Source organism: Gymnogyps californianus, chromosome 8 (genome assembly GCF_018139145.2).
Source record: "Gymnogyps californianus isolate 813 chromosome 8, ASM1813914v2, whole genome shotgun sequence".
Lineage (NCBI taxonomy): Eukaryota > Metazoa > Chordata > Aves > Accipitriformes > Cathartidae > Gymnogyps > Gymnogyps californianus.
In genome coordinates, this window is record NC_059478.1 from 33,458,666 (window position 1) to 33,474,396 (window position 15,731).

Here is a 15,731-nt window from a genome sequence, read left to right on the forward strand (position 1 = left end):
TGTGAAGAGACTGACTGTCAGTTCTCACAGGGTTTCCTACTCATGGAATAAAAATTCAGCACTGCTGGTAGAGTAACCCTGTGTAACAGGATTTCACCTGGACACTTGGGTATTTTCTCTGGGCAGTGTGGCAAAGAGAGGAAAGAGCACATACCTTTTCTGGAACCAACTTGCTTTACCAAGCAAAATATTTGAAAAAATCATCCTGCTTTTTAAAAGCTCAGTCTAGTTTGTACTCCAAATTCTACTCCTGCAATGGATCATATGGGCAAAATTACTGTGGATCCCTCCTCTCTTGCCGCTCCCTTCTCCTCTCAAGACACTCAGAAAGAAGAAAAGGAAAAATTTAAACTTGTGTTGTCACCCAGGCTGCTCCCAAGTCAGGAACATTCAGTGGGATGCAGTGGACTTTCCTGGGTCCCAGGAACCAGCACTAATGGAGGCAGTTTTGCAGTGCCACAACCAAATAGCAGTTCCTTATAAATTCCACACATCGGTTTCAACCCTCACCTGAGTGAGAGCTTTCATCCTAGTTTCTGTGCCAACTTAGGGCTTTTTCCCCATACATAAAGCAAGGGTGCAGCCCATTTCATCACAGTGATTATCATCAGCTGCAAAGTCCACCAAGCCTAACAATCTATTTCTCTCAGCAAAGAAAAATCCACTCCAAGGTTGAACCCAGCGTGAGAGCTGTAACCTAGGATTCGAACCATTAATCCACTGAGCTATCCTCTATGCAGAGTACAGCAATGCTGTAATTTTGCTTAAGATGTCCAATAAAAAAAAATACTGAACACACATAAGGAGAGCATTTTAATCTCAATTCCTTTTTGGAAGAAATAAATCAAAGCTCTCTGCCCTGCTCAGACCCATAAACATGCTTTATTTTGCTCACAGTGAATTAAAGTCGAAAGGACTTTGCAGAATGCTGAACTAAGCTCATGTTTTGTAAAATCAGGTCTAATTTTGAAAATGCCTTTATCCCACTCACATTTCTGCTCACAGGCGTTCTAATCATGTCACTCTGGTTCTGAGGATAAAGTTAAACATATACTGTGTTTGCAGAAGCAGAAGTCATTTTTTAAAAATCTGAAAAGGGAAAGATTCTTCCCTCTTTGGAAAATAAGAGTACAAGAGCTTCTTATTGCTTGGCAGAGTCACTCCAAAGTTCACAGAACTGCTATTAAATTCTGTTCTATCTCTGGGGTTCAACCTGCAGCTGGATCTGTGCAGGAAAATAACACACATTTGTGAAAATCCACTGTCGGAGCAATGAAACTCCACAATCTTCTCTGTTTTTTCCCAGCACATCTCCAACATTTCAGGAACACTTAAAGTGTAAAATCTCACCATAGGTCTTTTTAGACACTTAATAAATTTGCTTTAAGTAGGGAATAAAATTGACATGGCCTCAATTCACAAATGAAGGCAAAGTAAGTGACAGACCTAAAATCTCCTCTGTTATGAAAATAAACAGAAATCTTCCAAATCCTGTAAAATGGATGATTATCCGAATTCAAAATTAAGTAAGAAGCTGATGAAGGGGAGACTTAAAGCATATTTACCAAACCTATAAATATCTCACATTACAATAAAAAACAATACAGGACTGGACTCCGAAGACTTCCATCAAACAACAAAACACTATTTGGTTTTTTTTAAAGCAGAAAGCCTCCCATTATAGATTCTAATTTGAAGTGCAGGTTCCCTATTTGGGTATGCATGCTTAAGCCATTACTTGGAGAAACAGAATAGGAATTTTTGCACCCTTTTATGCATTTCAACATCTCCAGAAGTGTCTTCTTTTTGTCTATTGATATTAATAAGCAGAAATAATTATATTCAACCAAAAGTCTGTATAGTCACACTGAGCTTAATTTCTGATGCTCAGACTACCTTAAAGGAAACTTTTCCCTCAACAATTATTCACAAAATAGGTTTTTCTTTAAAGCCTGGAGTACATCTCTAGAAGAAAATCTCTCTTCATTTTGTATTGTGACATTATTCACTAAGCCAGCACGTGTTAAACTTCTGATAGCCTGTGTAAATTCCATATGCACATTAGTGCCTATGGCATTTCACAAAAGGTCAGGGTTGTTTAATTAGAAAGATACTGAAGTGGTCTTTAAAATATTTTAGGACTTCTAAGTCCAAACTTTGATGTAAGAAATAATGATTTGCCTACCCACACTTCTTCAGCCTCTTAGTTGGTCAGCAAATGATGTTGTTATTCATTTAAAATTGGTAACCTCTTCCTGAAACTATGTTTTTCTTGCTCTTATAAAACCCAGGGCCAACCAGTGTCAAGCCTGTCTGGTCAGGCTGATGGCTTTATTAACAAACTTTCTCACTGATCTTCCAAAGGATTGAATGTAACAACTGTCTGAAAGGGCTCAGGAATTCATCTGTGCTGGAAGAGTGAAGGGTCACAGGTGGGAAAGCGTCTCATCTTGGTGTAAGTTGTCACAGTTTGAAGATTAAAAAAGAGAACCCCAAACAAGCTAAGGCACCCCTCTCAGGGAAGGGAATTACCAACACAGCAGACTTGCCCTGGCTCATCCCACCTATTTTAGGCACAAAACTGAAGTGCTCAAATTGGGACTGTAGCAGTCCTGTGTACTGGGAAGTCACCAGAGAGGGACAGGCCCTTCTACAGGAGATGCAAATACTGAGCCCTTAAAAGCCAAAGTAAGACCATGCCAGATGCTCTGCACTAATGTGCCCGCAGTGGAAAGTCACTTTTAGGTGTGGGGAGTCAGTGTGGGTGCAGAGTTAGCCCCCCATAAATTCACACTGCAGCTCAGCTAGTCGGACTACGGCTCACTCACTAACCATCTGAAATCCTCTCTGGTCCATGCAGGGACTAGGAATATTCCTGCTGTGTGCAAGATACCTGCTCTGGACATAAGTCATAGAGAAAGCATCTGAGCAGCCATTAGTGCTGAATGCAGAGGAGAAGAGAGAGTTTTGGTTTGGGAGGTAAGAGCAGGATCACAGGGTGGCAAGGTAGGGGGTGCAAGGTTTGGGGAGACATAACAGAGCTGGTCAGAGGATACGGCTGCTGGCCATGTGAAAAGTGAGGTAGTAAAACCATTCTTGTCCTACTAGTCTTGGGGAGACAAGTCCAGAAGGACTCTTGGCCCTAGCCACCACACCTGTGGAAGTAACACTGCCAGGACGGCCTCCAACAAGTCAGAGAGATCAGCAACTATTTTGAAGGAGTGGAGTTTCAGTAGTGTTATCAGCAACTGCCAGAAAAACTCTGAGAAGGGGCCATTAGTAAGGACATCTTTTCATAGGAAAAAAATCACAAAAACTTCCTTGTTATTTCTTTAAAGATTAAATAAAAGATGAAGTTCCTGTAAGACCCTCAGCAGTGCATGCGTACCTTACTGCCAATGATCGAGCGAACTTCATCGTCCGGCGAGGTGGGGGTCCCAGATATATCTGGGTTGCTGTTGCTGAGGCTCCGTGAGCGGTTCAAGTTAAGGCTTGCCGGTCGGACAGCAGATCGAGCCATGGTGGCATAATGCACTGATCCCCCTAAGCCACCGGGACCTATGGTGGTGTACGAAAGAACGTCCTGTTAGACCATCAATCAGAGCCTTGATCCCATGCTGCTTTACACCAGCCTGATGCAGCAAACCCTTTGGATAACCAGTAGGTCTGGCCTGTAAGGAAATCTTCCCTATGCCTTCCCCTGCCTGGTTCTCCAGGGCAACCAGCAGGGAGAAAGGGATGGGATTAAAAAGGTATTTTATCCACTGATCTGTGGGAAGCAGGAAGCTCCCTGTGGATTTAGGCAGCCAGTGTGAGGCATGTCTTTAGCTAAAGGGATATTTGCCAGACCTCAGACTCAAAAACCACTGAAGAACTGGGCACAACTTTAAGTACACAACCTTCCCAACACCTCTCAGAGGTCTTCCACTCCATGCAAGAAGCAAGTGCTGTGCACAACAGTCCTTCCAAAGCCTGGTTTTCTGTGGCTGTCATTCACACTGTCTCTTCCCCCATGCAGATATATCCCTTGTTCTCAGCAGGGCTGGAATTAACTTGTTTCCCTCCACTACCCAGACATGTGTTTTCAAGAATTTCTCACTCCTTTGCCAGCGTATCAACTTTTGCTGGAACTCAATGCAAGTCCGGAAGTCCTAGTGAAGGGAGACTGGGAAGCAGGACAGGCCAAGAGTGTACCACATCTGTCTACTTGCCACAGAAAACAAAACTAAAAAACCAGTATTTTGCCGTAATTTAGCCTCATGGTCTTTCGGCGGTGACACTGTTATTTAAGATCATCAAATAGTTAAATCTCTGACATGGCTAACTGTAATTAAATTCATCTTGTAAATGGCTACGCTGGATCATACAGAAAGTTAGTAACAGGGCTTGGCAGGGAACCAGCCATGCAGTTGGAGCTCAAGAGCACCTGCCAGCAAGCAATTTCTGCTTGCTTTTAACAAACTGTGACTTGAAATAAAATGAAAAAAGAGCTACCTGGTGATGGTGAGTTGGGATAGGTATTTGGTAGGCGAAAAACATAATAAATATAGGAAGCAAGAAGGCTGTTTCTGCCATGCTGGTCCTGGTTTCCATCCAAGTTCTTGTGAAGTCTGTTTATGATTGATGCCATCGCTTCAAAAGATGCTTGGCCCAGGTTAACTGAAAGTAATAAGCGAGGAGTTTGTTTTAGACTGCAGCAGTACCCATGAGCAAATCCTAAATGTGCATTTCGTCCACCTTCTAAAGGACAAATGGTGAAGCTTGTTAAGAATATAGCAAGCATTTCTCATGAAAAACTGAACCTGGCATTTGAACTGGGCCTAATAAACAGCTTGACAGAAAGACAGGTGTTGCAGTGATAAGCTTCCACTTTTATTAATAACAAGTTTAATGAATTTAGGCCTGATTTCTGGAATCAGCCCAACTTTGGTCATCAACTGCAATGGTAACAAGATCAAGTCCTTGTTTAATTGACAGATAATATCCTTTGGATATTTATCACACTTTTCTCAGTTAATTACTTCCTCCATTTAAGCCTTAGCCAAAATATAAACTGTATCAAAAAGAACAATTCCATTCTGTTCTGGAAAAAAATCTGTTCTAAAATCGCGTACAGAAATCTACACATGGACCAAGGTAGATATTCTAAACAAATTAGCGATGAAGCAGATGGCAGCTGGAGACTGTAAATCTTAGTTTTTTAAAAACTAGACACTAATGTCCTCAATGCTCCATACAGATAAACTAAACCAATACAGAACACTTAAAGAGTGAAAGAGCTTTAAAATATAAAATAAAAATTCAAGCAAAATTCTTCCCCAGAAAGATAACCTTTCTAAAATACAACTACTATTTTTAAAGCAGTCTTAGATATCTATATTCCACCATGTCCAAACTCAAGTTTCCTACAAAAAATCCCAACTGCTATTTTAAATACTAAGGATCTAATCCTGATTTCCACCTGAGATTTTTTGTACTGCCAGAGCATAGCCCATAACAGGGAGCAAAAGGAGGGATTATTCATGCTGATAGTGTCAGATCCACAACAGCTAGAGGAACATACAGCATCTGTATCTTCTTATCTTACCTACTTCAAGATTTTCCAAGGTGACTAGTAAGATTAAAATTCTTAGTTTCTGAATGTCAGTATGGAGACACCTTAACAGGCTCCAGTACTAAGAAAATGCTGAGCATCCAACTCATGAAAGTCAGGCCCCTTTCTGGTGTCTCAATGTGGACGCCAAATTACTAGTCATTCTTGCAAACCTTTGTATTAAATATTGCTCCTGTGTATATCACCACTGATCGGGATGCCAGCATGTTTTATTTTGAAGATACATGGTATATTGGTGGCACTAAAATAAAGCATAAAAATGGACTTCTTCATTTCTACATAAATATGATAAAATTGGAAGTGTCAAACTTTCAGCTATGTAATTCTCTATAAAACTTAAATAGAATACCTATTTGGCCTGCAATGACAGGAGGTCTTACTACCAGAAGAATCAGTTTGTCAAGCAGGAGATGAAGAAATCGCACTACCGGCTCCAGTTGAGAGGAATTTAAAGCTGAAATGCTGCTCTTCAGTTCATTTTCCAGGTTGTTTTCCATAATTCTCATGTCTCCTATTCGCACAGGGAACATGTGCTCATCCAGAGCATGGACAAGTGCAAAGAACTTGTCAAGATAAGGGTCCTACACACAAGCAAAAAAAATCCCAATAATCAGCAAGAAGCTCCAAAAGTAACTCCACTTTCTATGGAAGCCACATGGATGGATTCTCTCCTTCATTCTTCTATCTGACCATTTAATCTCACAAGATTAGCAGAAACTCAACATCTTTGAGAGCTCTGCCCATATGTCTAATTCAACTGAAATCAGCCAATGTTGGGCAAAAATATAGGACCCACAGACAGTGTATCCTTAGAAAAATAGACAAAAATGCACTAAAATCATGTTACTATTTATAACACAGATAAAATACACAAAAACCATCAAATGACATACTGGGAATTAATAAAACAAAAGTTGAAATGATTAGTCAAAATGATGGTCATCTTTCTTTTCAGATCAAAGACAGATGAAAAATACATGAAGAAACAAAAGAGGCAGAGGGGAAAGGGAAAAACAAGAAAACGTCATATGCCTGGACTGTATGTTAGATCTGTTGTATTAAACACAACAGTCTGAAGTCTGAAAACACTGTTGGCCATTCACCTCCTGTGAATAAAGGCCAAACTGCTCATATTTTTAAGCAAAACTTCTCAAATATACTCACAGCAGAATGTGGAATAACAGGTCTGCTGGCTCAGAACTGAAAATGAGATTGTAATTTCACTACAAGTAATTATTATACTCTTCACAGTACCAACTTCGACAGCGTTTCCACTGTCAAAAGACTATCAAACTCTCTTTATTACAACCACTGCTCTTAACATTTACCTGAGTGTGGAGGGATGATACAGCAACAACTTCTACGTTGAAAACCCCTTTGTGGTTATCCACCCACTTCATTCCAGGGAGCGGAACCTGCAGGTTAACAGAAAGATGAATGAGGATGTGACAGAAAGCAGAGCTAAGGCACTTCTAATTACAATTGCCATTTCTTTTCATTTTATTGTCAGATCACACACATGTGCCCACACACAAACACACACACCTGTCTAAACTTAACAGTATTTGAGAAATAAATAACCTAAGAGTTAAAAATACACATGCACACACAATCACATACATATACGTACACATACAGTATTTCACTTTTTAACAGAAGTATTCTCCTGCTGATTTTCAGCACGAAGAACAACTCACCTCTGGAGAAAGCACCGAATAAGCCTGTGGTGGTTTTTCCAATGAAACAGGTAGGCAGAACTGACCAGTCTTTAACCGTCCATTTTGAAGCATCGGTATCCACTTTAAGGAGAAGGAATTAACAAAAGAAAAAAACAAAACCACACACTTCTTAAGGCTTTCTTGAACTTTACAGGCTTGACTGTCAAATTCTCAAATTCTACAATGGCCTATGAGTTGGTAGTGATGCTAAACAAATCGCAAACAAATGCATTATGAATATATCCTGTGCTGAAAAACATAAAGACTGAAAGACACTCACGGTATATCCGACTGGAGTCTCCAGGGGAGTGTTTTGTTTTTGTTGGCAACTGACATGGTAGAAAGTAAAAAGCAGGTGGTGGTGATCGGTTAAAGTGGCTGGAAGCTTAATCTTGATTTCCTCATGAAAATCAGGCGATCTGTGCAGAGATCAGACCTTCAAGTGAGTCATCAATACAAACAGTGTGGTTTACTATCTTATACTCAAGAATGAATCCTTTGAGTTAAAGTGTCTGGAGGGAAGTAAGTATATGGACTATCCCAAAGGATTAAAGCCTCATTTCCTGATCACCAAGGACTGGAAAAACTTTGCGTATGCGTTTACAGTCCACAAAAACTGGAAGCGGCAGCCCCCTCCTCACACAGGCACTCTGAACTCCGCCGCTCCCCATAAGCAATAAACTCTTGTCTCAAGGTGGAGACTGCCACAACCCCCAACCTGCAGGACAGGATTCTCTCCCCGGTACATCTCTCCCTGGTACAGCTACAAAGACAATCAACACGTTAAGGCCAGATTCAGCACTCCTTACCCCAGCTGCAATGAAATTATTTTCAAGACCAAGTACTTCCAATTTGTAACTAAAGTCTAAAAGGCTCCAGCAAAATAACGAAGCACATGCTAACATGAGTTTGCAACATAAATCTTCATGACTACTAACTTGAAGCTTGTACTTACAGCATCTGCTGAGCTGGGCTACGTGCTTAGGATCACAGCCCCTCACACAATGCTGATTTGTACCAGAGCAAACAAAGACTCCGGCGACAGTATCAACTGACACTGCAGTTGTTGTGAGTGCTATCCAGACACTCATTGTTAAATAATTAACACTGAGACAGAGTCACTGGTGAGTTACTCCACTTTCACACCGGTAAAACTTCCTTTGGGTGGAATCATACTATCCACATGGGGCCATGTCCTTTCACAAGCTGTCATGTGTTTTACCTGTTGTGATATACTACAGCTGTGTATGCTTCTTTGGAAAATTCAGGACAGCTAGATTTGCCAAAGATGACCTGCAAAAAAGAAAAAAAACCATAGAAATCCCCCTATAAAACTGTGCCAAGAATTTGTTCCATAATCCTGCAGAGACATTTACAGCTCCATTCACGAGTCTGTGCAGCTGTGTACAGTTACATCTGCTTGTTACGTGCCCCTTCACTTATATGCAATGTTTTACTTAGTCACTGAAGTGACACAATTTTAATAATCCCAGTTACACATGCACACAGATATGGCTGAAGAACTGATGAATGTATCCACCCCTACGCAGATCTTCACCAAGTGCTGATCACTTCTGGCCCTGAACACAAGTATAACTATCACCTTTAATTTTTTTGGCATGGAAGCAAAGATGCTGTTCCAAACACAAGGGTGTCCACTGCAAACATCTCAGGTTAAAATACTAGCTACTACATTGTTACTTTGCAAACTCTATACAAATGCACTCTTTGTTCTGAAAAATTTTAATTTTATATTCCTCTGAACTTGTTATTTTGAAATGTATTTCAGTGAGGTTTTCTTTAACACGGTGATTTTACAACTGCAACGGGTACTCTGCCTTATCGGCATGCAGCATTCACACGGAGCACAAAGTACTTCCCTCACCGGCATAGCATTGCTTGGGTCCTCTCCATACATGAACTGGACTTTTACAGTGATATTCCTGGCAGATCCTTGGCGGTTGGCGAAGTTAAGGCTCTGAGGATAGACATAAAGAAGATTCCTGCAAGAGACAAAGGCATCAAGTAAGCATCTCCATGTGAGAATGAGAGGGTTCACACCTTTATTAATGCTATTATTTGAACGTCTATGGAAACACTCAGAGAGTCGAAGTGAAGGGTTTGACGTTTTCCATTAGCCAGATGGTCTTCTCTTCAACATAAGTGCACACCCATACAAGCAATTTGATAATGATTCCTTATTTTAGACATCAAAAGTCATAATTTTTTAAACTGCCATCATATTTTGAAATAGTTCCTTTTTATAAGGGTACTTGAAAAATACATCTAAAAATTTACCAGTGATTCTACAATCTAAGAAGTTCAAATGGAAAGAAAACATATGAATAGAAAAGCACTGAGAAGTGTTTATTTGTTCAAAACAGCGTGGCTGGTTCCTGTTAAATACCTTCCTTGTTGTGACCTGTCCTTTTTTTTTTTCCCCTTCTTTTTTTTAAAATCTCCTTACATCATGATGACTTCAGGTTACACCTCTCCTCTGAAAACAGATTAAACTAAATGGATACCTGTAGCTTCAGCAGATATGCAATCCTTGCAGTGACTCAGATGGAGTGGTGTCTCCAATTCCACACCTGAAGACCACACTTTGGGAAGGATGGGGATCAACTAAAACTCACATCTGAGAAGCAAGAATAGTCAGGAGCTCTGGAAAACAGCGGGGATGGCCAGACTGAACCAGGAGAGTTTAGTTTTGAGGGAATGGCTGGGGCCACAGCTAATGACAACACTCCCAGGTATCTAAAGAACTGCTACAAAGATGGAAGTAATAAAGTGATCATCACATCCACAGGGAATATGACAGGATGTAATGGGCTGAATTTGCAGCACAGGAGATATAGTACAAGGGAAAGTGTTCTGACTGCAAGGCTAGTTAAGCAATAGAACAAATTGCCTGGGGAGGGTGTGAAATCTCCATTTTCTGGTAGCTTTTGAGGACAGGTGAGGCAGATACCTGTCCAGATCGGTTTACAGACAACCTCAACCTTCACTGGGGGGGGGGGGGCACATTTTGGAGGCCCCTTCCAGCTCCATTTCTCCAAGTCTACAATTACTTTAAACACAACAGTGACAAGATGCAAAATTCTGCAATATTTTCCATCCTCTTAGCCCTGTTGAGTTCCTGCCAACAAAGTGCAAGTTGGATTCACACATTGTTAGCACAACTGTCCACTACAAGCCCCCGCCTGCCCTATGAGCAAGTAATTTATACCTGCAGAAAGTCCCTTGCATGTTCTTTTAAAGACAAAAAAGACAACAGCCCCTGAACCATTCCACTCAACAGACTCAATTATTCAAATACACCTTCTTTTGCCCTCAAACAAGTAAAAGTGTACGAATCTTTATACGTCTTTAAAAAGTCAGCCTTGAAACCCCCTATCCATCTCCCACACAGCCCTGCCCACCAGACCAGCATCATTCCCCCTCGGACACCCTGGCTCCTACGGCTCCAACAAGAGGAACCGAGAGGGATGCTCACCACAGGCTACTCAGCAGCCCGACGGTTAGGTGAGAGGTTCATGTTGCTGCCTTGCATCTGCTAGGGATAAAAGACTGGCATGTTGCATTTTGCCCAAACACTGAAGCAACGAATTCCGTAACAAGCTCTGGCTTGTAAGGGAAGAGGAAAAAGAGGTTCCCTTCCCCTCTGTCCCCCTCTGGGAACTATTCAGTGAATCTGAACACAATTTGTAAGTAGTTTCCAACTGTTCCTTGTCCCAGAGAGACAAGAGACGACAGATGGGCACAGAAAACTGAAGTGAGGAGCACAGCAGGACAACATTTTAAGCATAATAAAGCAGCCCCTACAGAGTGCTGGCAAGAGTAGATTGAAAACAAAAAGACTCTTTTTTTGATTGTCAGGAGGGCAGTGGGTCACTCTCCTGGAGGAGTGGCTGGAAAGGTGGGCTGCCCTAGGCTGTCTGAAATTGCACTACATGACAACATTTTGGCAAATGAATCCCACTCGAGGACTTGGTTCTGACGGCAACTCCATTTGCTCCCCAACACCCATGGGTACTCCCACCTATACAGACACGGGCTAATGCTGGTCCTAAGGAATTCTCTAAGAGTCTTTGGAGAAAAGGATACCTCCTCCAGGTCAGCACCTATACAGAGTAGTCCAGCTGTATAGCTCCAGAAGGTTATACAGGGCAGCATTATGAAGCCAGGCTCTTTTTCACCCCTCCAGGCAGACGAATATGCTTAGCTGGCATATGGGAATTTCTTCCCTTTCAAGTCCTTCATGGTGAATTAAGTTTTTGAATCCCATCCCCATTGGTTGCTTTGCCTAATCAACGCTCTCTTACTATTTCAGAGGGGGCCTGTGCCGTTTTTGTGACTCTCCTAAATTACTTTGTTCTGGCATGAATACATTTGCTCCTTATGTTCTTTTTAAAATGAAAATGGATATGAAAATTTACTCTAAAATGTACATTGCTCATAAAACTTTTATTAAGTATTATTAGTGCTTAAGAGAAGGATTTAATGTATTTGTGAAGCCAGGCTACAGGATCCCTATATTAAAAGCAGTCTTATGCTTGGGACTGATTTACGCTGAATAGCAGAGATGAGCCTAAACCAAGCTTGCAGTTCTCCTACCACCTCTTCTGCTAGGGCTTGGCCTGCTGGGAGCAAAGGAGACGTTTCACGGATTAGATGACACTCTAGAAAGAGTGTGCTAGAGACCGACAAGCAGACATCACAGCTGACGTTACATGTCTGGCAGGGCTTTCACGGCATTCCTAACAAGCAGCACTGGAGGAAATGTACAGGTTGCTCCCCCGTACACTGCCTTTCAAGCCCTTGCCGTGTGAAAGGCTCAGCGGACAGTTATCCTGCATTTCATTAGGAAGAAGTTCATGTTGCTTATGGGAAGTTCAGATGCACAGATCCCGCTGTAAGAGAGGGGAGAGTCGGATGCTTGCTCCTGTTCAGGCAGCTTCTCTCCAGAGGGTTTCCTATTACAGGCATCTTCCTTTTGTGGAAAATTTACATATAAGAGAGGGGAAAAAATTCCCCAGCTTGCAAATCAGAATGTCACCCCAAATGAAAAATCCTATTTCACCTTACCCTACATAGGTAAAAGCCGCAGATCTTCCCGTCTGCCATAAGCACAGCTACAGAAGCCATGGAAAGAGACTGATGACTGAAAAACTGATAGGAACATTAGAAATCTCTTGAAGGAACCGATGCCCCTGTCTAATAGCCACCCTGGGAGGCTGACTTCTCAGTTTCTCCTCCATTACCCTCTTTCCTTTGATTCATTATATCTCAAGTTCTCATCTTATTATTTGTGTGCACAAATACCTGGGCTCAGTAGACTTCGTAGGACACCAGAGCTGTAATCACCATCCTCTGAAAAAAGTGAAACAAGACTTCTGTGCAAAGTGATGGCAGAAGCTGCCTCACTGCATGGGCGAGATGATTGATAGGCATCGAAGTTGCTGGGCTTTTAAAGGCAAAGCAAGTGGCACGGCACTGAATGTAGTCTTCAGAAATCAAGAGAGGACAGCCCCAGTCCTGTATTATACACAAACAGTGGGAAGCAAGAGGAGAGAGCAACTTTCTGGTGGGCCAGACATCGTGGTGAGGTCTCCTATCACAGCGGTCAATTCTCCACAGAAGGAGAGAAGGGATTGACCGTGAAAATAACACTGCAACACCAACAACCAGGGTAGGCACACACTGATTAAACAAAAGGACCACTAGTCCTTATGCTTCTATTGATGATGATGATGATAATATTCACAGATTTCTACCAATAAAAGTTTCAGCCAGAAGCTTTAAACCCAAGGACTTGTGTCTGGAGCTTTTATTAAAATGCTATGCAAAATGTATGCAAAGCTTATATTATTATCTCAAACAGATCTCAAAAGTACTTTTACTTCCATAAAATGAATTGCTAAAGTGCAAAGGCTTCCCAAGCCATGGAAATAATGGCACCAGGCACTCCTCTAAATATTTATATAATGTGATTGCAGCCATTTTGCAAAATCCTTCATAAAGGTATTAAAACATTAAGAGCTGAACCTAACTCCTAGAGGGAATGTCTAACTATTCTGAAAATTTCCCTTTTCAGTAAAACCCAGAGACCTTTTTCTTTGCTTTATTCCTACTATAAAAATCATTTAAAGCCCATTTAATTAGGGTCACCCAGGTGCATGGAAAGATCTTCAGGATCATGTTTGTTATATACATCTTTTCTTGACTGGGCTAACAGCTCTCAGAGGCAGGATTCCCCCTTAGGGTTTCTACAGCCCCTGAATCTTATCTTACGGTTTAATCATACCAGAAGGTTTTCTCCCCTCTGCTTTCCTGTGTCCTGCTTTGCTTATGGACTCTGTGACTGTTGTGACATCTAAGGGTGGTATTTTGTAGTGAGCACATCACTGCCTGACTTTATTGGCACTGGCATTAATATGGAAATGTGCTTGGCAGCTACTTGTGCTTTTTTAATATTCGACATCAGAGCATTTTGACTGCCTTTCCCCTTTGGAAAACAAACCTTTCTAAAGGGTAGTGTCACGTCTGAGCAGCGCCCCGGCACAAGCAAGCTCCCGTAGCTTGCTGAGTTGCCATGCGTCGGCTGGGTTGCGACAACTGCGGCACAGGAACGGGCAGTGCACGGTGACACGCAGGAGCTTCTCAAGCTGTAGAAACCTGGTAAAGTGTCTGACTGCCAGTTGCTTGGTCACTGCTATTTCTTGAGTAACTTGCTATATTTTTCTGAAGGCTAAGCCAAGAATAAAGATTTTGGGGGGTGAGGAAGAACTCAAAACTGTTTAAAACAAAACTGAGAAAGACTTGTTATAAGAAATAGCTAAAACAACAGAAAATTATTCATCTGAAACCCTGTAAAACCAAAGCCACTCAAGTACTTTGAAGTGGATTGCAGAAAGTCTATACTTTTTTTTTTTTTTAATTTTGCAACCAGTTTTTTTAAGTTTTGCAGCCCAAAATCCCTGTGTCAGATGCCAGAGGCTGGATTTTGTTCCCTATTACAGAGCAGTGTCAGGCCCAGATAAAAACCATACCTAAACTTTATCTACACAAGTGAAACTCCAATGAGTTTCCCTACAGAAAATACAAATCCTTGAAAAGCACATGCTTATCTTACTTTTTTAAACATTGGAAGTGTTTAATAGGGATATCAGGTGTTATGTATCTTGGTCTACCATTCAAAGCAAAAACTATCAAACCTTTCAGAGTTAAAGTGTTAAGAACCCTAACAACTTCCCACAAAGGTACAATATAAGTGCCGTAAGTGCCATCCAGATCCTGCACATGCCTTTTTTTTTCACTCATTTGAACAGCTCTTCACACATTTCCATCAATATTACCAAATGAGAAAATGCTGCAGGAATGATGACTCAATGCAAACCCTCCAGGATGATCACTGTCCCATGAATAACCCTAATTGTTCTAACACTTTTTCTAACAGATTTTTAGTTGGGTTGAAGAAATACTGATTTGATGAGTTTCTTTAGAAACTAATCTGAAAAAACTGCAGATTTTAATAGGGCATGAGAGCCTTCCACTGAACAGCTTCTCATAGACTAGAACCTCATGGACATCCCTTGTGAAAGCAATCAACTTTGTCAAAGCTAGATCTCTGGAATAAAGCCCTGTGCCATGCAGATCAGAGAAATAATCACGATAAACACTCATTATCACAATAAAATTAAGAATTAATATAATGATTACCATTTGAGCCCTACTTACCAGACTTTAAAATAAAGTGCTGATAAAAAGGCAGAAGCAGAAAGATTAAACGGTGTTTCATTTTAGCAAAAGTCCCTGCTCAATGCTGTGTCTCTATGTGCAAAATAAACGATCAGCAAGTGAATGGACATACAGGAGCAATAATGAGCAGCCCATAACCAAATTCCTCGCTTGCCTATAGCCTTCCAGGCTCAAATGAGTAATTAAGCAAATAACCCATCTCCACCATGTGTTACATCTGCCAACAGTGAGCAGATACAGCCCAGTCTCAGCTGGCCAGGCTCAGCTAACTGCGGCTTTACAAGAGTCATCAACAGAGAACCAGACAGGCATTTAGTTGGTAAGAGCCATTCTTTCTGCCTCTTACACGTGCACATTTCTGACCTGCTCTAATGCAAGCGGCAGAGAACTGAACAGAACTAGGTGAGCATTGTGGTATCTGCATGGGCCTGCACATATCTCAGGCCTCTTCACAGCTCTTCAGTCTGTCCTGAAAGGCAAAAGGACTGTCCAGCTAAAGGATCTGAAGAGCCGGCTTACAACAAGCTGCAATTCAAGTGAAGCAAAGGCTGCTCTGGTCCTTGGCAGCACTACGCGCCAGGGCACAGGGCTGTCCTTGCCCTCCCGTTCCCCGACTCTTTGCACAGTGCAGCCAGAGC

General features: G+C 41.6%; 1 protein-coding gene across 1 annotated transcript in view; it reads right to left on the reverse strand.

Moving 5' to 3' along the window:
* Positions 1–15,731, reverse strand: part of DOCK7 (dedicator of cytokinesis 7) — a 108,052-nt gene that overhangs the window by 37,524 nt on the left and 54,797 nt on the right. Inside the window, exons 15-22 of the mRNA XM_050901073.1 lie at positions 9,218–9,335; positions 8,555–8,625; positions 7,613–7,751; positions 7,312–7,413; positions 6,943–7,029; positions 5,964–6,195; positions 4,495–4,659; positions 3,389–3,558 (exon numbers count right to left, since the gene is read on the reverse strand). Of these exons, the coding sequence (XP_050757030.1) occupies positions 3,389–3,558; positions 4,495–4,659; positions 5,964–6,195; positions 6,943–7,029; positions 7,312–7,413; positions 7,613–7,751; positions 8,555–8,625; positions 9,218–9,335 (1,084 nt within the window). The remainder of the gene's footprint in view (positions 1–3,388; positions 3,559–4,494; positions 4,660–5,963; positions 6,196–6,942; positions 7,030–7,311; positions 7,414–7,612; positions 7,752–8,554; positions 8,626–9,217; positions 9,336–15,731) is intronic.